At 50.3% G+C, this 24,761-nt stretch overlaps 1 protein-coding gene across 3 annotated transcripts in view; it reads left to right on the top strand.

Moving 5' to 3' along the window:
* The window catches only part of PFKFB4 (6-phosphofructo-2-kinase/fructose-2,6-biphosphatase 4), a 42,096-nt gene extending 26,710 nt beyond the window's left edge, over positions 1 to 15,386 (top strand). Inside the window, exons 9-13 of one of the 3 annotated variants that reach the window (XM_055109875.2) lie at positions 6,201 to 6,305; positions 8,042 to 8,171; positions 8,273 to 8,335; positions 9,826 to 9,890; positions 12,070 to 15,386. In XM_055109875.2, coding sequence (XP_054965850.1) covers positions 6,201 to 6,305; positions 8,042 to 8,171; positions 8,273 to 8,335; positions 9,826 to 9,890; positions 12,070 to 12,129 — 423 coding nt within the window. In that variant the 3' untranslated portion in view covers positions 12,130 to 15,386. Of the gene's footprint in view, positions 1 to 6,200; positions 6,306 to 8,041; positions 8,172 to 8,272; positions 8,336 to 9,825; positions 9,891 to 10,392; positions 10,756 to 12,069 lie in introns of those variants that run through there. The other 2 variants (XM_003818402.5, XM_055109874.2) reach the window with 2 other exon arrangements.
* Positions 15,387 to 24,761: the final 9,375 nt, after the last annotated feature.

Genomic DNA, 24,761 nt, shown 5'->3' with positions numbered 1-24,761 from the left:
GGGTGTGGTATTGCCTCTTGGTTTTGATTTGTTATTCCTGCTTTCTGTCCATATATTTTTTCTTTTTTTTAAGTGAGAGGGTCTTGCTCTGTTGTCCTGGCTGGAGTGCAATGGCACCATCATGGCTCACTGCAGCCTTGACCTCCCAGGTTCAAGTAATCCTCCCATCTTAGCCTCCCGAGTAGCTAGGACTACAGGCACACATCACCATACCCAGCTAAATTTAAAAAAGAAATTTTTTTTTGGCCGGGTGCGGTGGCTCATGCCTGTAATCCCAGCACTTTGGGAGGCCAAGGTGGGCAGATTACCTGAGGTCAGGAGTTGGAGACCTGGGAGGCGGAGGTTGTGGTGAGCTGAGATCACGCCACTGCACTCCAGCCTGGGTAACAAGAGCAAAACTCCCTCTCAAAATTAAAAAAAAAAAAAAAATTTCTGCTTCCCGGGTTCAAGTGATTCTCTTGCCTCAGCCTCCCGAGTAGCTGGGATTACAGGAATGAGCCACCAAGCCCAGCTAATTTTGTATTTTTAGTAGAGACGGGGTTTCTCCATGTTGGTCAGGCTGGTCTTGAACTCCTGACCTCAGGTGATCCCACCTCGGCCTCCCAAATTGCTGGTATTACAGTCATGAGCCACTGCCCCTGTCCTAAATTTAAAAAATTTTTAGAGATGTGGTCTTGCTGTGTTGCCCAGGGTGGTCTTGAACTCCTGGGTTTGAGTGATCTCCTTCCTTGGCCTCCCAAAGTGCTGGGATTACAGGCATGAACCACCATGCCCAACCTGTCCATATTTTTTTATTATATTTTTTCCCTCTTATTTTTAACATTTTTGTATCGTTTTCTTTAGAATAAAGAGCATAGGCCAGGCGCAGTGGCTCATGCCTGCAATCCCAGCACTTTGGGAGACTGAGGTGGGTGGATCACTTGACATCAGGAGTTTGAGACCAGCCTGTCCAAGATGGTGAAACCCTGTCTGTACTAAAAATGTAAAAAGTAGCTGAGCATGGTGGCGCATGCCTGTAATCCCAGCTACGTGGGAGGCTGAAGCAGGAGAACTGCTTGAACCCAGGAGGAGGAGGTTGCAGTGAGCCAAGATATGTCACTACACTCCAGCCTGGGTGACAGAGCAAGACTCTGTCTCAAAAACAAAACAAAACAAAGCAAAACAAAACAAAACAAAACAAAAGCATATACTTGCTTTGAGTTTTAGCCTAGCCCAAGAGCTTTTTTCATCAAGGCATCTGCAACCAGTTAGGTTTATTATTATCATTACTGGTATGTTTGATCTTGTTTTCAATACCTTGGAATTTTCTCTTTATTCCAATTTTTCTGTGTAGATATGATCTTTTTTGTTATTTGAAAGGTAGGCAATGTTTTTATTCCAATAGTCTTTACCTTAAAACTTTTCAAAGACATTCTCAGGCTGGATGCACATAATTGAAATATACTTAACAAAGCTCATACTGTCACAGGAAAATAATTTTTGACCTTGATGATATTGTATTATTGCCATTCGTTTCCTTTTTGCTCTGTTTTTTCAATGTAATTGGGCAGAGTACAGCATCATGGTTTTATTTTATTTTATTTTTATTTATTTATTTATTTTTTGAGACCAAATCTCACTCTGTTTCCCAGGCTGGAGTGTAGTGGCGCAATCTCAGCTCACTGTAACCTCTACCTCCCGGGTTTAAGTGATTCTCGTGCCTCAGCCTCCCGAGTAGCTGGGACTACAGTTGTGAGCCACCATGCCTGGCTAATTTTTGTATTTTTAGTAGAGACAGGGTTTCACCATGTTGGCCAGGCTGGTCTTGAACTCTTGACCTCAGGTGATCCACCCGCCTTGGCCTCCCAAAGTGCTGGGATTACAGGTGTGAGCCACTATGCCTGGCCTATTTTATTTTATTTTTGAAACAGGGTCTGGCTCTGTCACCCAGGCTGGAGCGCAGTAGCACCATCTCAGCTCACTGCAACCTCCGCCTCCTGGACTCAAGCCATCCTCCCACCTCAGCCTCCTGAGTAGCTGGGACCACAGGTGTGCAACACTACGCCTGGCTAATTTTTGTATTTTCTGTAAAGATGGGGCTTCACCATATTGCCCAGGCTGGTTTCAAACTCCTGAACTCAAGTTGTGGTTTTATTTTTTATCTATTCTTTCTCTTCAGAATTGATAATCTCTTTCAAAAAAGTAAGCAATTTTTATAACTCATTTTGTAGCTCATTTAACCCATTTTGTGCTTGGTGGGGGTTATCCAGCCACTGATTTCTTTCTCACACAAACAGCAGCTACCTGAGGCAGGTTATAGGACAGTGTCTTCCCTCCAAATATATAGATTTGATGCTAACATTCAGTTTTGCAGAGAAGCCTGCAGCCACCCCAGTTTTTTTCCTTTGAAGTTAATCTGATTATTTTCCAAGATTCTTGTGGATTTCCTTCTTTATGTTTCAAGTTTTGAAACTATTACAGCTTTTATGATCCATTAATCATCTTTCCATGTTTATCTTCTGATAAACAGCCTTGGGCTTGTCTTCTATTCCAACATTATGACTTTTTCTTAGTCTAATCCACAATTTATTGCCTTATAGTTCCTTTAAAAAAATGATAGCTTTATTGAGATATAATTCATATACCATAGAATTCACCCATTTAAAATATACAGTTCAGGCCATTTGTGGTGGCGCACACCTGTAATCCCAGCTACTCGGGGGGCTGAGGCAGGAGAATCACTTGAACCCAGGAGGTGGAGGTTGCAGTGAGCTGAGATCGTGCCATTACACTCCAGCCTTGGAGACAAGGCGAGACTCAGTCTCTAAAAAATAAATAAATAAATAAATAAATAAGTATACAGTTCAGTGGTTTTTAGTGTGTTGAGAGTTGTGCAACCATCACCACAATCAGTTTTAGAACATTTCATCACCCCAAATAGAAATCCTGTGCCCATCAACAGTCACTTCCCATTTCCCTCTAACCCTTCCTTCTGCCTTAAGCTACCACTAATGTTTTCAAGGTTTATTCGTGTAGCATGTAGCAGTATTTCATTCCTTTACATTGCCAAATAACATCCTATTATATAAATATACCACACATTATGTATCCATTCATCAGTTGATGGGCATTTGAGTTGTTGCCACTTTTGGGCTATGTGGATAATGCTGCTGTGAACATTCATGTCCAAGGTGTTTTCTATGTTTGTTTGTTTGAGATAGGGTCTTGCTTTGTTGCCCAGGCTGAGTGCAGTAGCACGATCTTAGCTCACTGCAGCCTCCATCTCCTGGGCTCAAGCAATCCTCCCACCTCTGTCTCCCAAGTAGCTGGGACTACAGGAACTCGCCACCACACCCAGCTAATTTTTGTATTTGTTTGTAGAGATGGGGTTTCATCATGTTGCCCAGGCTGGTCTCAAACTCCTGGGCTCAAGAGATCTACCTGCCTTGGCCTCCCAAAGTGCTGAGATTACAGACATGAGCCACCGCATCCGGCATAAGTTTTTGTGCGGACTTATATTTTTATTTCTCCTCACTGTACGCTAGGAGTAGAATTGCTGGGTCATATGGTAATTATACATTCAACCTTTTCAGAAACTGCCACACTGTTTCGCCATCTCACATTCCCTCCCGCAGTGTGTGAGGGCTCTGATTTCTCCACATACCCGCCTGTGCTTGTTACCATCAGTCTTGGTTGTAGCCGTCCAACATGGGAACTCAGTTTAGCCACATTCTCTGCCACTTTATAACATGGATTACCTTTTCTCTAGGGTCCAGGAAAAGGTACCTCATTTCCCCTTGTGGCCTCACAGAGGCACCTTTAATGTTCATATTTCTATCAACGTTCTTTTCATGATGATATATGTGCTCTTTAAGATGGTGGAAGCTGGCCGGGCGTAGTGGCTCATGACTGTAATCCCAGCACTTTGGGAGGCCGAGATGGGCAGATCACATGAGGCCAGGAGTTCGAGACCAGCCTGGTCAACATGGTGAAACCCCGTCTCTACTAAAAATTCAAAAAATTAGCCAGCCGTGGTGGCCTGTGCCTGTAATCCCAGCTACTCAGGAGGCTGAGGCAGGAGAATTGTTTAAACATGGGAGGCAGAGGTTGCAGTGAGCTGAGATTGCACCACTGCACTCCAGCCTGGGCAACAGAGTGAGACCCTGTCTCAAAAAAAAAAAAAAAAAAAAAAAAAAAAGATGATGGACGCTTTCTCTGTCATCCTCTTCACTTCCTTCTGTGCCTTCACCAGAATAATCTTTAATGTCTAAATTTCTACTAACAGTCTCTTCAAGACAGTCTAAGCTTTTTATCATGCACCACAAAATTCTTCCAGCCTCCACCCACTATCCCATTTCATAACCACTTCCACATTTTTAGTTCTTTATTACAGCAGCCAGCAGCACTTCACCTCCTGGTACCAAAATATGTGTTAGTATTCAAGTGTGGTGGCGCACACCTGTAGTCCCAGCTACTTGGGAGGCTGAGGTGGGAGGATCACCTGAGCCTGGGAAGTTTGAGGCTGCAGTGAGCCAAGATCACACCACTGGACTCCAGCCTGTGTGACAGAGTAAGACTGTCTCAAAAAAAAAAAAAAAACAACCACTAAATGTTAAAAAAAAAAAAAAAAGTATTAGTTTACTAGGGCTGCCATAACAAAGCACTACAGATGAGTGGCTTAAAACAACATGAATTGATTCTCTCACAGTTCTGGAGGCTAGAAGTCTGAAATCAAGGCGTCAGCGGGGCCATGCTCCCTCTGAAGGTGCTAATAAAGAACGCTTCCTCACCTCTTCCTAGTTTCCAGTTGTTGCCGGCAGTCCTTGGTATTTCTTGGCTCATAGCCTCATCACTCCAATCCCACCTCTGTCCACGGTCATCACATGGCTTTCTTCCCTATGTATGTCTGTCTGTGCCTTCACATGACGTTCTTTTTTTTTTTTTTTTTTTTTTGAGACGGAGTCTCGCTCTGTCACCCAGGCTGGAGTGCAGTGGCATGATCTCAGCTCCCTGCAGTCTCTGCCTCCCGGGTTCAAGAGATTCTTCTGCCTCAGCCTCCCAAGTAGCTGGGACTACAGGCGTGAGCCACCACGCCTGGCTAATTTTTGTATTTTTTTAGTAGAGACGGAGTTTCACCATATTGGCCAGGCTGGTCTCAAAGTCCTGACCTCATGATCCACCCGCCTCAGCCTCCCAAAGTGCTGGGATTACAGGCATGAGCCACTGTGCCCGGCCCACATGGCGTTCTTAAAAGGACACCAATGACTGGATTTAGGACCCACTCTAATCCAATATGTCCCCATCTTTTTTCTTTTTTTTTTTTTTTTTTGAGATTCTCTTCCCCAGGCTGGAGTGCAGTGGCGTAATCTTGGCTCACTGCAATCTCCACCTCTTGGGTACATGCAATTCTCCTGCCTCAGCCTCCTGAGTAGCTGGGACTACAGGCATGCGCCACCACGCCCAACTAATTTTTGTATTTTTAGTAGAGACGGGGATTCATCATGTTGACCATGCTGGCCTTGAACTCCTGATCTCAGGTGATCCACCTGCCTCAGCCTCCCAAAGTGCTGGGATTACAGGCCGTGAGCTGTGAGCCACCACGCCCAGCCAACTTTTCTTTTTTTTTCTTTTCTTTTGAGAGGGAGTCTCTCTCTGTTGCCCAGGCTGGAGTGCAGTGGCACAATCTCAGCCCACTGCAACCACTGCCTCCACCATGTTGGCCAGGCTGGTCTTGAACTCCTGACCTCAAGTGATCCGCCTGCCTCAGCCTCCCAAAGTGCTGGGATTACAGGCGTGAGCCATCGCGCCCAGCCAGCTTTTTTTTTTTAATGGCATTTGTAGAAGATGATCTATGCTCTGTGTGTGTGTGTGTGTATCCCAAATAACACAAGTGAAGTTTTCCTTCATAGTTTGCATAACAACCTACACTCACAAGTACTATTTCGACAGCACAGAAAAGAAAAAACACATAGCATCTCTGTGTGTATTGGATGGGTTATGGATAGGTGGACAAGACCATCCTGGTAGCTTTTTACAAGCAAGGAACCACCAATGATCAGTGTTCCTAGAGGTCCTCCCCTCCTTAGACAGGTTTCTGTTCCCTTCACCCAGGAAATGCCCGTGAACTTGGTCTCTTCTGCTTGATGCTGCCTCACCCCACATGTCCCCAAGGCTCATCTTCTGGGCCTGTAGGAGGTGTGATGACTGTGGTATCTCCCTAGGGCGTCTGTGAGGAAATGACCTACGAGGAAATTCAGGATAATTATCCACTGGAGTTCGCCCTGCGGGACCAGGACAAGTACCGGTACCGGTACCCTAAAGGGGAGGTAGGTGGGATTTGGGGCTTAGTCCCAGCCACCTACTGCCCGTCTGGGAGTACCACCTGTGGCTGAGGGCCTGTGGGGCTCTGCAGGGGCTGCGTGGGTAGCAGAAGGGGCCTGGTCTCAGAGGCCTGCCAGCCTGGGTGTGTGTGGTTCATCTCCACCCCTTCCCAGCTATGCAGCCCAGGCCTTAGTCCCTTCCTCAGGTGTGGGGTGGGCAGTGCCGTGTAGGGCAGGCCTTCAACCCGGAGACCTTTGGCTCCCTGCTCTCCATTCTTGTCTTTCCCCTTCCCAGGGGTGGAGAATTCGGAAGGGCGGGGCCTGAGGTCGGGGATCTGCGGAGTTAGGCTTTCCTGGGACCCCTGTAGACAGTGTGCGGTCCCCTGGCATTCCCAGGCCAGCTCCTTTCCCAGCGAGTTGTCAGCCCTTTCCGGGGCGCTCAAATGGCTGGGGAGTTGGGGAGACCATGGCAGGCCTGGGACTCGGGTCTCAGCTCACTTGAGTCCCTGTCTCGGGCCTCATCCTTCCTTTGGATGCTTCCTCTTGTCACAGGCTGAGCCCATCCTGTCCTTCCTGTGGCTCCAGGCACCACCCCCAGCCCTGGCACCAGACCCAGGGAGACCTTCCACACATGAGTTGGCTACCACAAGCCACTGCACTTGTCACCTTCTCTGACACAGGTCAGCCCAGGCCCCAGGTCAGAAACTGAGGGTCACCTTTGACTGAGGCATCTCCTTCCACTTCCAGGAGGTGGCCTGGGGCAGGGGCCAAATAAAAATACACCCCGTCAACACACATATGTACACATATATATACACATGTAGAAGCACCTCCACCCAGAAGCCAGGCTGACAGGTCTCTACACTGTACCATCCTCAGGATAGTATAGCTCTTGGGAACATTAATTATTCCCCACATTATGTTAGGCCAAGTTCAGATTTAGAACCAACCCAGATAACGGTCAGGAGAAACAAAGCAGCTGGCTGCTCAAACTTGAGAATACAGTGAGGAGAATTGGTTGAGAAATTCATGTTACCAAAAGAACCGGTCTAGGATTTTCTCAGAACTACCAGGAACTGGCACAAATCAGCGTGTCATATTTGCTTCCTAATCAAAGCTTGGGGCACGTTGAGTTCTGACTGCTGGAGGCCATTTTTGAAGGACCACTCATTGTGTGCAGAAGGATGAAACTGATGAAAATCTCTAAACCTGCCAGGTTGAGAGGCCCAGCAGGGGCCTAAACCGTACATCACGGCAGGCATAGGGGGAAGATACTGGGCAGGTAGACTGAGGATAGTTCCTGGGGACCCCAGCTGTTTCTGATGAGTCACACTCCAGAAAGTTCCAGGTCTTTGCTCTCTTCCCCTTCGCTCTTGTCAGTGCACTCTGTTTGCTGTGGGCTGGAAGCAGGCGAGGTCTTCTCCACCAGTCACATGAATTCTATAGCTGAGGATTCAGTGCAGAGCCCCATGGGTGGGCACTGAGGTGGACCCTGGGATGGAGCCTGAGGCCTAGCTCTGCGCTCTCAATCCTACCAGGACCTAGCCCTGAGGTGGGAAAGGTGGCCCCTTTCCTCAGCTGCCTACCCCCATGGCCTCAGAAGGCTAGGCTGGAGGAGGCCCAGCCACAGCTTCCCAGAATGGTGAGTAGCTGCAGGAGTGGAAGGTGGCCCAGTGTCCAGGATGTGTCTGTCCCTCCCCCGGAGCCAGGCCTGAGGGACCCCTCTCTGCTTGCCCTTGCAGTCCTACGAGGACCTGGTCCAGAGACTGGAGCCTGTCATCATGGAGCTGGAGAGGCAAGAGAATGTGCTGGTCATCTGCCACCAGGCTGTGATGCGCTGCCTGCTGGCCTACTTCCTCGACAAGGCAGCAGGTGTGGGCTGTGCCCCGGGGGAGGTGGGAAGGTTGTGTGAGAAGGTAGGCACTGTCACCAGGCATTTCTGGTGTGCTAGCCATCCCCCTCTGTGTCTACAGAACAGCTGCCCTACCTGAAGTGTCCGCTGCACACAGTCCTGAAGCTGACTCCTGTGGCATATGGTAAGGAAGCTTCCTGCACATTGACCATGGGTAGCCATGACCTTGGATCTCTGCACAGTTCCATGATTTTCTCCGAATTCCTTGAAAATTGTGTTAGGAGCCCATTCCTCCACCTACTACCCCACTACCTTTCCCAATTTGCTTTTTTTCTTTGAGACGGAGTCTCGCTCTGTCACCCAGGCTGGAGTGCAATGGCGTGATCTAGGCTCACTACAACCTCCACCTCCCGGGTTCAGATGATTCTCTTGCCTCTGCCTCCCGAGTAGCTAGGATTACAGGCGCCTGCCACCATGCCCAGCTAATTTTTGTATTTTTAGTAGAGACAGAGTTTCACCATGTTGTCAGGCTGGTCTCGAACTCCTGACCTTAGGTGATCTACCTGCCTCGGCCTCCCAAAGTGCTGGGATTACAGGCGTGAGCTACCATCATGAGCTACCATCAGCAGCCCTAATTTGCTTTTAAAAAGTTTGTTCTGGGGCTGGGTGCGGTGGCTTATGCCTGTAATCCCAGCACTTTGGGAGGCCGAGGTGGGTGGATCACGAGGTCAGGAGATAGAGACCCTCCTGGCTAACATGGTGAAACCCCATCTCTACTAAAAATACAAAAAAATTAGCTGGGCGTAGTGGCGGGCACCTGTAGTCTCAGCTACTTGGGAGGCTGAGGCAGGAGAGTGGCGTGAACCCGGGAGGCGGAGCTTGCAGTGAGCCGAGATCGCGCCACTGCACTCCAGCCTGGGCGACAGAGCGAGACCCTGTCTCAAAAAAAAAAAAAAATTTGTTGTGAAAAAGTTTATGTGGCCACAGAAGACCTCCCCAGTGACTTTGCTTAACCATTGCCTACCTGCATGAGGGGCTTTTCTACTGATTTTTCTGAACCCCCACAAGGCCCCTTGGTCCTCAGGGCCTGGACTTTATTCTGGGTGCAGGGCAGTGTGAGTCCCCACCCTGCCTCTTGCTATACCAGCAGAGACTTCAGGCAACTTCTTCATCTCTCAGGTCTTACTTAGCTCTTCACCTTTAACACAGGTGCTCTTGGGGGAATGGCTGTGAAGCCCAGTGGCAGCTGATGTCACTCCAGTGTGTGACAATGGCCTCATCCCCCATTGCACTGTGCACCTGGCACACGGTTGACTGGGCCTTATATGGTAGAGTTGGAATGTGGGTGGTTTGGGGGCCCTGAAGACTTTGAGAGTCAGTAACCTCAACTTAGGCCTGCTGTTCCCCCGATCCCTCTCGGTCCTGGGGTTGGGGAGCCTGGGGCCTCTGTGTGGCCCTGTCTGGGCCGTCACATACAGATATGCGTGGGTCTGAAGGGTGTCTCATCCTTCCTCCCGGGGCTCCCCAGAGCTGCCTAAAGTGGAAGAACTAGAGTGAGGCTGAGATGGCTGCTCCATTCCACACGCCCAGACCCCCCTCCAAGAGAAGTTTCTAGCATCTGCAGCTCAGCTGCCTTTCAGGAGTGGGGATGGATTTGCATCTTCCCTTTGGCAGGTTGTAAAGTGGAGTCCATATTCCTGAACGTGGCCGCTGTGAACACGCACCGGGACAGGCCTCAGGTAGCAATGGGGTCACTGCTGGGGTAGCGGGGTGTTCCTGATGTGGGGGTGTCCAGACTGCACATCCTCCAGGGCCAGGCCCAGCTGCGGCACCTGCCAGAGGGAGCTTGAGTCTTCTGCCAAGACTGTTGTCCCATCAGCAGGGCGGGGCCCTGGCTCTGGGTGGGGCCTGCATCAGGCCTTCCCAAGGCACCTGCCCTGGGGATGGGGAAATCCCTGACTCTGGGCCACCAGGCTCAGGAGTGCCTGAACTTGGGTGTGGTTGGAGCCCCAGGACTTGAGGAGCCACAGGGCTCCCAGGCAGCAACTTGGAGGTCTAAGTCAAGGGGGCCCTTGGGCTCAGTGAGAATGAGGCTGGAGGCTAAGAATGAGGCTTCTGGCCTTCTGAGGGCAGGTGGGCACTCTTCCCACTCCCCATCCCTGCAGCCGAGGCCTCATGAGCCCCTTTCCTAACCCCAGCACCTTTAAAAATTAAAATGGGATCATGTACTTTTGGGGAAAGGGCCATGCAGATACTGAAGGGGCCTCAGCATGGGGTGGAGACCTTGGTCCAGAAGAGCAGTCACCACCTGTGCTCCCCAAGTGCCTTGTGGAAGGTAGAAGCTCCTCAGAGTGTAGCTCAGAACCACTCTTGGTCCCATGTGGGGTCCCTCCACAATGTTGGCTCCCTCTCCCACTGGGGCCAAGGATAGGACCTACACTTCTGGGAGCCCTGGTCCCAGTTCCTGGAGGCCACTGCACGGAGAAGGCTCTTGGGCCTCAGTCATGCCTGTTGCCATCCATGATGGGGCCTGCTTGGGCTCTGGGTCTCTGCTGAGGATGCACGCCTTGGGCTGGACCAGGACATCTGGCCTTGGACCTCACAGCACAGGTGTGTAGATGTGTCCTGTCCCTTCCCAACACCACTGCCCCCAAGCAGGACCAGTTACCCTGCAGGCCTCTCTTCCCATTGCTCTGATAGTCCGTGCATGTCTTGGCCAAGTTCAGCCCAGGCCCAATTTGGTACCCACAAGTCACAGGGGAAGGTACCTCCCAACGGGCATCCTTTGGGCCAAGGAAGGCCCAGATGGCACTGGGCCCCCAGTGCTGACAGAGTGATGGTAAGAGAGGCCCCTGGGCTGGTAGGGTGATGGTAAGAGAGGTCCCTGGGCCTGGCAGCCCTTGGGAGCTGACCCTACCAGTCCATCACCATAGTGTGGCTGGCGGTCATTCTGCCCACTATGGGTGGGTGCTTCTGAGAGGCAAACCGCTACTAACCCCAGGTTCCTGGATGGCTCCCTTCTGGCCCATCCATTGGGGCAGGCTGTGGTGGAAAAGGGGCGCCTCAGGAAGCCTGCCCAGCAATAAGAATTATACCTGCCCCTACAATTCCAGGGGCCGGTCCTATGAGCCCAGGCTGTGGGCCATGGGGGCCATGTCTCTCTCCCTGAAGATCTGGGCATGTCATGTTGCATGGGGCAGCAGCTCAGGTCATCAGTGACCTGCTCCTGCAGGTGATGGTTCCGGGGCCCACAGCTGGGAGGAGGAGCCACCAGGCTCTGGGGCACATAAGACAGCCTCAGAGAGCTAAGGGAAGTTTCAGATTCCCTATTCCTCAGGCCTGAGACTCCCTGAGCCCGACAGGCCAAGGATGGGACTGAGCTCTGCAGTTTGGTGGGGTCCTTCTATAGCTGAGGGCTTCAGGAGGCCCTGTACCCCAGTTCTGAGGGGACAGACCAGGCTGCAGACCAGGAAATGCCCATAGGCTTCTGGGGCACCTCTGACACCTGCGTGCCAACACTTTAAACTAGGAAGGAGACACCCCCAGGAGTTGAACCCCTTCCCTGCCCCACAGATGAGGATAAAATCCCCAAGCCAGGGGTTCCTCCTCAATTGACTCAGTCCTGAGATAGGAGGTGGGAGCGGCCTTGCTTTGGGTATTGCCTGACCTGGCTGCAGTGGAGCAGGAAACGAGGTGGCATCCTCCACCGCACCTTTGTTCTATTGTCCATCCACCCGCTGTGTGGCACGAAGCTCTTGGCCATGTATTCTTAGGGAAGCTTGTGGTCTAGAGTCTTGCGGCTGTGGCTGCTACAGTGAGAATGTGAAGCCTGATGAACCACAGTGATGAGGACGGCAGACAGCAGGCATCTCATCTATTCCTGCCATGGAGTGAACGCTCTGTGTTTTTATTGTACAGAACGTGGACATCTCGAGACCTCCAGAGGAAGCCCTTGTCACGGTGCCTGCTCACCAGTGACCATGTTCATCCACTGTGACCACTAGGCAGGCACTGCTCTCTGCAGAGGGGGTCATTCCAGGCCCTCCAGTGTGTGTGATAGTCACCATGCCATGCAGGGATATTCTTGAAGCCACACATGGCTGGCGGAACCCAGAACCCCCACCCCAGCCCACCTGGCTCTTTGTTGACAGTCGGCGACAAGGTTGTGCATGGCTCCTGACCTGCTGCTAAGAGTCACTTGACCAGACTGCATCTGCATGGGCTGCGCGGAGGTTGCCCAGCCCCAGGTTCTTCCGGCGCAGCTCTTAGGTGTTCACTCTCGCCAGCTCAGTTGGCTTTGTGAAGTGTGAAACCCTACAATGTGAAAGGAAAGTGCTTGCTGTGATGTTCCTACTGTGGCCCAGCTGCCCAGCATGGACCTGGTGACTCTCCACAGGGCCTCTACCATCCTCTCTGTGGCCACTTCCTGAGCCAGAGGCCAGGTCTTCATGGGGCCCTGAGCTGCTGCTGCCTCTGGTGAGAGGGAGAGCCCTTCCCATCCTTACCCACCAGGAACTAGAGCCCCAACCACAGCAGATGCTTCCTGGGCAGCCACTGGCCAGGCCGTTGTATCCATATCACCCTTAGTTGTGGGCATTCATGAAAGCAACGCGCTTGCTTCAGCACATTGGGATGCACAGAAACGTGTGGGCAGGGGGGCAGTTGTGGTCGCCCCTCCCCAGTTGTGCATGTACCCGGCTACTTAGGTATGCTTAGGGGAGCTGGCGGCCAGGGGTGCCCCTTCAGGCCTGCTCTCACAGTGAAACCACCTCAAGACAGGGCAGGAAGTTACCTTCCTGATGCACACACCGAAGTGCTCGAGGGAGAGGCTGCCGCCCCCTCTCCCCTTCCCTGGCTGTGGACACTGGCAGCCAATGGGGAGGCGGCCTCTCCCCTGTTGCTGCCCGTGTCCACACAGGAGTGTACACTGGTGGCAGAGACATGCATTTGCCATAAATAATTCAGAAACACTTGTATGGTCCTGTAAAACTTGTCTGGTGTTTGTTGACTTCTGCCTGTGGGTCTGAGGAAGGGAGAAGGCAGAACCCATAGGCAGTCCCTGGGCAAGGGAGGATTTTCCCGGCCGCAGCACAGCCTTCCATTCATGTGCATGTGAGTCTGGTGAAAATGGCCTTGTGAAGTCCAGTGTCTGTCATGCCCCTGAGTTCTTTTGGTCCCAGAGAGGCAGCCTGGGCAGTCTGTTTACAGCTGGCAAACAGACTGGCTGGCAAGTTGTGGGGCTGGGTCAGAAAGTGTCTGGACTTGTAATCGGGTGCCCTGCTGTCCACAGGTGGACTCTGGGGAAGCCAGGCCCCTGGATCCCAAGTCCTTTGTGTCCGGAGCCTTTCCTGGCCTGTGCCTGGAGGGTAGCACATCTTTCCAGCCTCCCAGAGCTTTGCAGCCTGCAGATGCCACCCGTCCCTGAGAGAAGTTAGCGTCCCTGGCCCTGGCCGGTGGTCTCTCATCCTTGTGTGCTGCTCCGCTAAGAGATGTCCAAGGCGGAGCCGGGGCAAGATCCTTCCAGACTCATCTGTCAGAGCCCCAAGCCCTTTAGGCCCAGAGCCCAAGGACCATGCCTTTGGGACATTAGGACTGCAGCCTTTGCTTCTGTGTATTTTGGAGTTTCGGTGACTTTTGTCACCTGGACACACTCATTTGTTAGCCATAGTGGGTTCCCTTGGTCAGCAACAGTGCATGTACCTCTGGATGTCATCTGAGGTGAGACCACCGAGGCCTTTTCTCTCTGTGTACAGAGGGGAGTTAGGAGTTGCTGGACTGGATGCATTACGAGGACTGGGGACAGGGTAGAGGGACATCCAGGGATCAGGGCATGAGTGGGGGCAACCCCCCGGCCTCTGCCCTGGCATGGTCTCCGCATGGGCTGAGGTGTAGCTGATTGGCTGCCACATTTCGGCCATGCTGGCTGGCGTGCCCATGTTGCAGATATTTTCCAGAGTTCCCCAGAATGGATGGTATTGAATCTCAGCCACATGCAACACTGTGTCCAGCATTCTTTGCAATAAATACTTTTTAAAAAATAATCTCAGGTTGTATTTGGTAGCCAGTTCTCCATTTGTGAAGTGTTTTTTTTCTGGCCTGCTCTGTCGACACCTGGTGCTGTGGTCTTCCTCGCAGGTCTGTGTTGGGATCCTTCGTTCAGCTTCCACCCCCATGTTCACTCTCACTGAAGAGGAATTATGCTGCCCTGGAGTGAGTCCTGGCCTGGCATACATGGGCAGGCGGCCTGGGTCTTCCCTGGGCTGACGTGGGGTACGGGGCCCTTGGCCCTGAACATGAGGCGGATGTGGAGGGGGCAGTGCAGCTGGAGTGGAGCACTGTTAAGGGAAGGATTCTGGGGTCCCTGGGAACGTGGGCTCCAAATGCGGCATTCTTGGGGAGGAGGCCCCGGGAGCTGGGTCAAGGATGTAGTGGCTGCGTGAGGCTGTGGTGACAGTATGCTGACCAGTGTTTTGGTATTTTCTTTTTCTTTTTTTATTTTTATTTTTTGGAGACGGAGTTTCACTCTTGTTGGCCAGGCTGGAGTGCAATGGCACGATCTTGGCTCACCACAACCTCCGCCTCGGGTTCAAGCAATTCTCCTGCCTCAGCCTCCCCGAGCAGCTGGGATTACAGGCATGCACCATCATACCCAGCTAGTTTTTATATTTTTAGTGGAGACAGGGTTTTTCCATGTTGGTCAGGCTTGTCTTGAACTCCCAACCTCAGGTGATGCACCCGCCTTGGCCTCCCAAAGTGCTGGGATTACAGGCGTGAACCACTGCACCCGGCCTATTCTGGTATTGTCTTTGTCACCTGCATCTGGGGTCGGGAAGGTGGAGACAAGGGGCTGGGTGTTCTCTTTCCCATGCCTCAGAACATCATGGGCTGTCCATACTTCCTGCCCTGGAGCTGGCTTTCCGGGAAGTGGGTTGTAGGGAGGGGCTCCTCTGTGGACAAGATGGGGCGGGGCATTGCCGGGTGTTCGCCTGTGCTCCTCCCAGTGTGTCAGGGCAGAGGATGGCTGTGGCTGGGCTGCTTCTGGGTGGTTTGGGGTGGCCAGCCGCTGTTTCTGCCTTCTCCAACTATGCCAAGGTGTCTGAGGGAGAGGCAGCTTTGCAGGATTCAGGTGGTGACTAACCTCTGCCTGGTGAGAGCCTGGGGGACAGCTTCGGGGGTCCTCACCTGTCTCTTGGCTCTGAGTTCCTAGGGTGGACACCTGACTCCCTTTGAGGCCTCTCCGCACTTTTGGAAGAAGGTTTTGAAGATTTTAGTAGAAAACAATAAAAGGAATGAAATATAACAATATCAGAGTTTTTCTTCAGGTCCAGTGTTGTACCATAACCTAGAAAGGGCAATTATATTATTATGTTGAGTAGCATTTTGGGTTACTGGGAAATAATAGCCATCATATAGGGTCACAGGATATTTGTTTTTTATTTTATTTTATTTTTTTGAGACGGAGTTTCACTCTTGTTGCCCAGGCTGGAGTGCAATGGCGTGATCTCCGCTCACTGCAACCTGCCCCTCCTGAGTTCAAGCAATTCTCCTACCTCAGCCTCCCAAGTAGCTGGGATTACAGGCATGCGCCACCATGCCCAGCTAATTTTGTATTTTTAGTAGAGATGGGGTTTCTTCATGTTGTTCAGGCTTGTCTAGAACTCCTGACCTCAGGTGATCTGCCCGCCTTGGCCGCCCAAAGTGCTGTGATTACAGGCGTGAGCCACTGCACCTGGCTATTTTCATTTTTTCTTACACCAATAAGAATGAGCTTGAAAGGATCAGATAATATTTGGATAGAATCAAATATTGTTGCAAAGACATAGGTAGGTTTCAGCAATATTGGATTTATATCTAAAAAAACATATATAATACTTCTTACTTGCAGAGAAGAGTGTTGCCATATTTGGTTTAGACTGATCATTACTGGGTACATTATTGTTTAAACGAAACTATTTTATCTTATTTTTGTAAAAACGGGGTCTTGCACCGAACACAGTAGTTCACACCTGTAATCCCAGGGCTTTAAGAGGCCGAGGTGGGAGAGTTGCGTGAGCCCAGGAGTTTGAGACCAGCCTGGGGAGCATAATGAGACCCTATCTCTACAAAAAAAATTTTCAAATGACTAAGTGTGGTGGCACGTGTCTACAGTCCTAGCTACTTGGGAGGCTGAGACAAGAGAATTACTTGAGCCCAGAAGTTGGAGGTTGCAGTGAGCCGGGGTCAGGCCACTGCAACCTGGGCGACAAAATAAGACCCTCTCTCAAAGGCAAAAACAAAAACAGGATCTTGCTCTGTAGCTCTGGCTGGTTATGAACTCATGACTTCAAGCGATCCTCCTGCCTCAGCCTCCTGAGTAGCTGGGATTACAAGCACGTACCACTGTATTGGCAAAACTATTTTATTAAAAGTGAAAAATGAGGTGGGGTACAGCGGCTCATGGCTGTAATCATTTGAGATTAGCCTGGGCAGCATAATGAGACCTTGTCTCTACAAAAAAATCAAAAACTTAGCTGGGCATGGTGATGCGTGCCTGTAATCCCAGCTACTCGGGAGTCTGAGGGGGGGAGGACTGCTTGAGCCCAGTAAGTTGAGGCTGCAGTGAGCTATGATTTTGCCACTGCACTCCAGCATGAGTGACAGAGCGAGACTCTGTCTCAAAAAACAGAAAAGTGAAAAATGGCTTTGTGGTAGACCACAAGTATATCTGCCACACCTGGCTGGTGGCCACAGGTCTCTTTGGGGAGATTGTGAGGAAAATGCCAGGATGAATCTGTGCTGTTTTTACAGGGCCCTCCTTAAGGGTGCATGCCCCACCTCCTTCAGGGGCCCCTGGGATTGCAAACTGATTTTTATCTAGAAAATTAGTGAGGGTTTCCTCTCTGTTGCAGTAGAGTCTCTGTCAGTTGGACCTCACACTCTCTTGTTATATCGGTGGGACTCTACTGGCCTCTCCATCTATTTTGGTACTAGGGGTCTGGTGATCAGGTCCCTATTGCTAAAGATTCCTGCAGGTTGCTAAAGATCCCTCCAGGTCTGACCATTCAGATAACCTGTAAATCCTGCATTCCCAGTCTCTGCTCCTCTCTCTCCTCTGGCAGCTCAACACTGCTGCTTGACCCTTGTCACCCCAGACTCCTTGTATCTGCATTGAAATCAAGGAGCTGGCTTGGTGCGGTGGCTCACGCCTGTAATCCCAGCACTTTGGGAGGCTGAGGTGGGTGGATCATTTGAGGTCAGGAGTTTGAGACCAGCCTAGCCAACACAGTGAAACCCTGTCTCTACTAAAAATACAAAAAAATTATCTGGGCCTGGTGGTGCATGCCTATAATCCTAGCTACTGGTGGAGGCTGAGGCAGGAGAATTGCTTGAACCCGGGAGGTGGAGGTTGCCGTGAGCCAAGATCGCGCCATTGCACTCCAGCCTGGGTGACAGAGTGAGACTCCGCCTCAAAAAAAAAAGCAATCAAGGAGCCATTTCAACTCTAGTGTCTCCCACTAGAATCCCTAACCTATGGAGAAGAGTCCAGAACCCCTAACCTATGGAGAAGAGTCTAGAACCCCTAACCTATGGAGAAGAGTGACCATGGTGCTTACTATGCACCCCCCACCAATTTATATGTTGAAGTTCTAACCCCTAGTACTTCAGAATGTGATCTTATGTGGAAATAAGGTCATTGCAGATGTAATAAGTTAAGACAAAGTTAGACTGCAGTAGGATGGCCCCTAATCTAATATAACCTAGTGTCTTCAGAGAGAACACTGGCCTGCGAACACCCTGATCTCAGACCTCTAACCCCTGGAACTGTGAGACAATACATTTTCTGTTGTTTTAGACACTCAATTTGTGGGACTTTGTCATGGTAGCCATAGCAAACTAAAACTAAAACTTTTTAAAGATGCACCCCTCAGCAATGAATTTCCCAAGGCTTTGGGGAAAGGAGTATCTTCTGAATCTTCAATCCCTTCAATCCAGGGGATTGGTTAGGGAAAAGATGAGTTGTCCATGACAAATTCAGTCCAACATTTATTCATTTATATATTTATGTATGTATTTATTATTATTATTATTATTATTTTTTGGAGATGGAGTTTCACTCTTGTTTCCCCTCGGCTCACCACAACCTCCGCCTCCCAGGTTCAAGCGATTCTCCTGTCTCAGCCTCCTGAGTAGCTGGGATTACAGGTGCCTGGCTAATTTTTGTATTTTTAGTAGAGACAGGGTTTCATCATATTGGTCAGGCTGGTCTCGAACTCCTAACCTCAGGTGATCCACCCACCTCAGCCTCCCAAAGTGCTGGGATTACAGGCATGAGCCACTGCACCCAGCCTGTGTGTATTTATTTTTTGAGATGGAGTCTTGCTCTCCTGAGTAGCTGGGATTACAGGCACCCGCCATCATGCCCAGCTACTTTTTGTATTTTTGTAGGGATGGGGTTTCACCATGTTGGCCAGTCTGATCTTGAACTCCTGACCTCAGGTGATCCACCTGCTTCGGCCTCCCAAAATGCTGGGATTACAGGCATGGGCCACCGCGCCCGGCCTCAACATTTATTTTGAATGAATAAAAATAAATACATCTTCTTAAGGCTTTGGATTCTTTCCTCTGTGTTATATCAGGGAGCTTTTGGCACCTTAACTGCATTGAGTGGGATCCAGTTTTGTTGTGTTTCTTTTTTTGTGAGACGGAGTCTCACTCTGTCGCCTAGGCTGGAGTGCGCAGTGGCACAATCTCGGCTCTCTGCAAGCTCCGCCTCCCGGGTTCACGCCATTCTCTTGCCTCAGCCTCTGTAGTAGCTGGGACTACAGTCGCCCGCCACCACACCTGGCTAATTTTTTTGTGTTTTTAGTAGAGACGGGATTTCACTGTGTTAGCCAGGATGGTCTCGATCTCCTGACCTCGTGATCCGCCCGCCTCGGCCTCCCAAAGTGCTGGGATTACAGGAGTGAGCCACCGCGCCCGGCCGGGATCCAGTTTTTATTCAGCCAACCAAATAGACGTGTGGAACAACCCCCAACAGCTTGAGCTGGTGCATGGAATCCAAATCCTTGCTAAGTGCACCCATATTGATAAATTCAGCCCAATATAAACTTATGTTCTTATCTCCTTGGTCTAGGACTTCAGTCTGTTCCCACACATATTCTCTATATTTTGGCCAACATAAAATAACAGTCTTGCAACTCTTTTGATATGTGAGCCTCCCGCTCTGGGCTTGACTTTGTGAAAGGGTCTCCAGACATGCTGAAATATCTCTCTAGTTAAAAGCTCTGGAAATCATAAGGAATTGGGAGGAGGGGCCATGAGAAGAGTTAGCTTCCTCTTACAGGGTAACTCCTTCATGATGTTCATGGTGTCTTTCAGGGGAGGACACCTTGCTTCAGCAGGCAAGGGAGGTGCAGAAGAGGCTAGGGGTTGGTGGGGATCTAATTCCTCTGAATTCTTTCATGTATCTTCATTCCACTTCAGTCATTAATTTCATACTTGTGGGGGTTCTTTGCGTTTTTTGTGTTTGTTTTTGAGAGAGTTACATTCTGTTCCCTAGGCCAGAGTGCAGTGATGTGATCTCAGCTTACTGCAGCCTCAACCTCCTGGGTTCAGGTGATCCTCCCACCTCAGCCTCCCTGGTAGCTGGACTACAGGTGCACACCACCACAACCAGCTAATTTTTTTTTCTTTTTGTAGAGGTGGGGTTTTGCCATGTTGCCCAGGCTGGTCACAAACTCCTTGGTGGAAACAATCTGCCCACCTCAGCCTCCCAAAGTGTTGGGATTACAGTTGTGAGCCACTGCACCCCGCCTGTTTTTGTTTTTTTTTATTATTTAAAATATTGTTTTTGTAGCGATGGGGGTCTCACTTTGTTGCCCAGGCTGGCCTCAAACCCATGGCCTCAAGTGATCCTCCCACCTTGGCCTCACAAAGTACTCAGAATACAGGCATAAGCCACAATGCCTAGCCGATTCAGCACATTTATTAAGTGCCCACCATGTGCCAAGCAGTGGGGATACAGGAGTAAGCACTACCCTGCTGTCAGAGAGATAATGTTCTAGTGGTAGGAGATACAGTAAGCAAATAAGTAAAACACAGAGTATATAGGGTGCTGGGATGGAGGGAACAGGCATGGGAGGAGGTTGCAAGCAGGCCTCACTGAGAAGGTGACCAAAGGCTGAAGGAGGCCATGGAGCATTCCATAGCCAATGCAAAGGCTCTGAGTGTGGCTATGCCCAGTCAAAAAACACAGAAGAGGCTGGTGGGGCTGGAGAAGAGAGACGAGGAGGAGGAAGACCAGGTCAGAGAGGTCATGGGATACAGAATATGTGGGGCCTTGGAAATGGGGGGCCCGGGAAAGGGTTTTGAGCACAGTGACTTGATCTGATAAACATATAAAAAGAACTCCTCTGGCTGCTGCAGAATCAAGACTCGATCTGAAATGGGGCTGAGTGGAAGCTAGGTCACTTATCTGGAAGCTGCTGCAATGTGAGAGACAATGAGCTCCTGATGGAGCTGCCGAGAAGTGGTTGGATTCTGCATATACTTTTCAGGTAGAGCCAAGTTTGGCTGACGATTTGGATGAAGGCATGTGAGAGAGAGATAATCCCAAGGTCTGGAGTTGCCACTTATGGACATGTGGAAGCCCGTGGGGGAAGCAAGCTGCGGATTGGGGTTGGCAGTTGAAGGTGGGTTCAAGATGTAATGCCCGGTCCGGCACAGTAGTCAGGTCTGTAATCCCAGCATTTTGGGAGGCTGAGGCGGGTGGATCACCTGAGGTCAGGAGTTCGAGACCAGCCTGACCAATATGGTGAAACCCCATCTCTACTAAAAATACAAAAATTAGTTGGGCATGATGGCGTGTGCCTGTAGTCCCAGCTATTTGGGAGGCTGAGGCAGGAGAATCACTTGAACCCCAGGAGGCGGAGGTTGCAGTGAGCCGAGATCACACCACTGCACTCCAGCCTGGGCAGCAGAGTGAGACTCCATCTCAAAAAAAAAAAAAAAAAAAAAGTGCAGCTTGAGAAGCAGCAGTGTGAGGAGTGTGTGATGGAAGCGGGAGTGTCCCACCCTGTCACTGAAGCTGGAGGGTCAGGGAAGGTAGACAGAGAACTGACCACTGGATGTAGACATGCATGTGGGCTCCAGTTTCCCAGGGGCATGCTTTGTCCTGATCAGTGCCTAACTTTCACAGGAAAAACTGAGTGAGCCTGGTCAACAATGAAAGGAAAATAACGACTGGGCGCGGTGGCTCACGCCTGTAATCCCAGCACTTTGGGAGGCCGAGGTGGGCGGATCGCAAGGTCAGGAGTTTGAGACCAGCCTGACCAACATGGTGAAACCCTGTCTCTACTAAAAATACAAAAATTAGCAGGGCGTGGTGGTGTGTGCCTGTAATCCCGGCTACTCAGGAGGCTGAGGCAGAAGAATCGCTTGAACCCAGGAGGCGGAGGTTGCAGTTAGCCGAGATCGTGCCACTGCACTCCAGCCTGGCGACAGAGTGAGACTCTGTCTCAAAAAACAAAAAACAAAAAACAAAAAAAAAAAAAGAAAAAGACTGAGTGAGGCTGTGATTCAACCAATATTTTAATCTGGAACACACAGAATCAGCCCTTGGGTTAGATATTGAGCCATCTCAGCCCCATGGCTGCAAGAGGCTCATTTTAGCAGAGTTGAAAAAGTTTTCAGTTTGTGCCTTGTTGCAAGCAGCTAACAACTTGACCTCATCATGCCATTCTCTTTCTTTAAGCTGTTTGGTGCCATTAGAAGCAACCACCACTCATTGTAATTTTGTCTTTTAACAAGCCAAATGAAGCTATGCACAGGGCAAGGTATGAGGGGAGGGGGCACAGAGCTTCCATGTCGTCTCTGAGCACACCAATCTTCCCTGCACCTCAATGTGTTCTCCAACCCAGAAGCTCCCAAACCCCACTATTTAATGATTTTTATGGAGGTTTCATTACAAAGGCATGGTTGATTAAATCATTGGCTATTGGTGATTGAACTCAATCTCTAGCCTCCCTCCATTCCCCAGAGTTTGGGAGATGTGACTCAAAGTTCCAAAACTCTTATCCTTATTTGGTCTTTCTCTTTCTTTTCTTTTCCTTTCTTTTTTTTTTTTTTTTTGGAGACAGAGTTTCACTCTTGTTGCCCAGGCTGGAGTGCAATGGTGCGATCTTGCCTCACCGCAACCTCCGCCTCCCGGGTTCAGGTGATTCTCCTGCCTCAGCCTCCCGAGTAGCTGGGATTACAGGCATGCACCTCCACGCCCGGCTAATTTTTTGCATTTTTAGTAGAGATAGGATTTCTCCATGGCTTGTCTTGAACTCCCAACCTCAGGTGACCCGCCCGCCTCTGCCTCCCAAAGTGCTGGGATTACAGGCGTGAGCCACTGAGCCTGGCAACTTATTTGGTCTTTCAGGCCGATATCGTGAAGCTATCTAGTGGCCCTCTGCTAGGAGTCATCTCATTTGCATCAGAAGGATGGTAAATTCTAAGGGGTTAAGGAGTTCTGTGTGAGGAATGGAGAACTAAAACTAAATATTTAGTTTTTTATCGTGCAACACCACCAGCAGTGACTTTACCAGTTCGGTCTCCTCTGCCTGCCACAAGTTGCCAGAGCCCTTTCCTTCCTCAGGCCTGGACTTCCACTGCTTTTAGTTCCAACCAGGCAGATGACAAGTCGGACACCCCCATTTCCCTGGGCATCTGCTACCATTCCTGATGAGGACTAATTTTTTAAAAAAAAATATTTATTTTTTATTTTTCTCTTTCTCTCTGTCTCCCTTTTTTTTTTTTTTTTTTTTGATACAGTCTTACTCTATTACCCAGGCTGGAGTGCAGTGGCACGATCTTGGCTCACTGCAACCTCCACCTCCCAGGTTCAGGCGATTCTCATGCCTCAGCCTCCCCAGTAGCTGGGATTACAGGCATGCACCACCACACCCAGCTAATTTTTGTATTTTTAGTAGAGACGGGGTTTCGCCATGTTGGCTAGACTGGTCTGGAACTCCTGACCTCAAGTGATCTGTCCGTCTCAGCCCCCCCAAAGTGCTGGGATTACAGGCGTGAGTCAGAACGCCCAGCCTAGTTTTCTCTTTTTTTTTTTTTTTTTTTGAAGCAGTCTCGCTCTGTTACCCAGGCTGGAGTGCAGTGGTGCGATCTCGGCTCACTGCAACCTCTGCCTCCTTGGTTCAAGTGATTCTCCCACCTCAGCCTCCTGAGTAGCTGGGATTATAGGTGCACGCCACCACGCCTGGCTAATTTTTTTTGTATGTTTAGTAGAGATGGAGTTTCGCCATGTTGGCCAGGCTAGTCTTGAACTCCTGACCTCAGGTTATCCACCCGCCTCGGCCTCCCAAAGTGCTGGGATTACAGGCTTGAGCCACTTTGTCCAGATGTTTTCTTTTTTTTTTTTAGGTTTTTTTTTTTTTGAGACAGAGTCTTGCTCTGTTGCCCAGTCTGGAGTGCAGTAGTGCAATCTTAGCTCACTGTAACCTCTGCCTCCTGGGCTCAAGCAATCCTCCCTTGTAGCTGGGAATACAGGCATGCATCACCATGCCCAGCTGATTTTTGTATTTTTTGTAGAGACGGGGTTTTGTCATGTTGCCCAGGCTAGTCTCAAACTCCGCGCTCAAGAGGTATCTGCCTACCTCTGCCTCCCAAAGTGCTGGTATTACAGGCATGAGTCACCACGGTGCCCGGCCCTGGTGAGAACTTCTCTGTCAGTTGGAGGAAACTGACTCTGCCCAACTTAATCAGAAACCCAATTTATGAAAAGCAACTGTGGAGCCCTCAGAGCCAACAAGGCGGCTGGAAAGAAAGGTTCCAAGTCGAAGCAGTATCATCTCCAGCCCAAACCACAGTGCTACTTTGGCCTGGTGAGCATGCCACTGCTCCTGCCAAGAGGGGGAAGCAGGGGCCTTTGTGACTCACACAGCCCTCCCCACAGGTGCAGACTCATGTTTCTGCCAGGACTGCTGCAGCCTTCCATCAAAGCTGGTCGCCAGTACCCCTGACTGACTCCAGGGAGGCTACATCTGATTGGTTGGGGCTGGGCAAAAGCTCTTGCCCTGGGGCAAAGGAATCTGAAAAAGATAATATCTAGCGTGTTCCTCCTCTGATGTGGAGGAAAGGGGACCAGGTGCTGAATGAAGAAGAATGGCAAGGATCCTTGAGCAAGCGTTCCACTGTAGAACTCACCGATCTGGTCCTGCAGTCAGTCCTGGGGCTGGGCTGATGGCCTCATTGTCACCTGGTTACTCTCACCCTGGGCTTTACAAGCATCAGTGGGTGTTGCTTTGCTCCACCAGCCTGATGCAGAGTTCTCACCTACAAACTGTAACCAAGGTCCCCGCAGAAAACAGTCATTCTTATCAAACTGGGTATTTGAGGAGAGTTTGATAAAAGTGCTGTTGCACTTTGGGAGGCTGAGGCGGGCAGATTGCTTGAGCCCAGGAGTTCGAGACCAGCCTGGGAAACATGGCAAAAACCCTACTTCTACAAAAAATACAAAAATTAGCTGGGCGTGGTGGTGTGCATCTGTGGTCCCAGTTACTCCAAAGGCTGAGGTGGGAGGATCACCCCAGTTTCCTGGGGAAATTGGGGCTGCAGTGAGCTGTGACTGC

The sequence above is a fragment of the Pan paniscus genome, chromosome 2 (assembly GCF_029289425.2).
Source record: "Pan paniscus chromosome 2, NHGRI_mPanPan1-v2.0_pri, whole genome shotgun sequence".
Taxonomy (NCBI): Eukaryota; Metazoa; Chordata; class Mammalia; order Primates; family Hominidae; genus Pan; species Pan paniscus.
The sequence above is the reverse complement of the archived record's forward strand: the minus strand, read 5'-3'. Positions and strand labels throughout refer to the sequence as shown.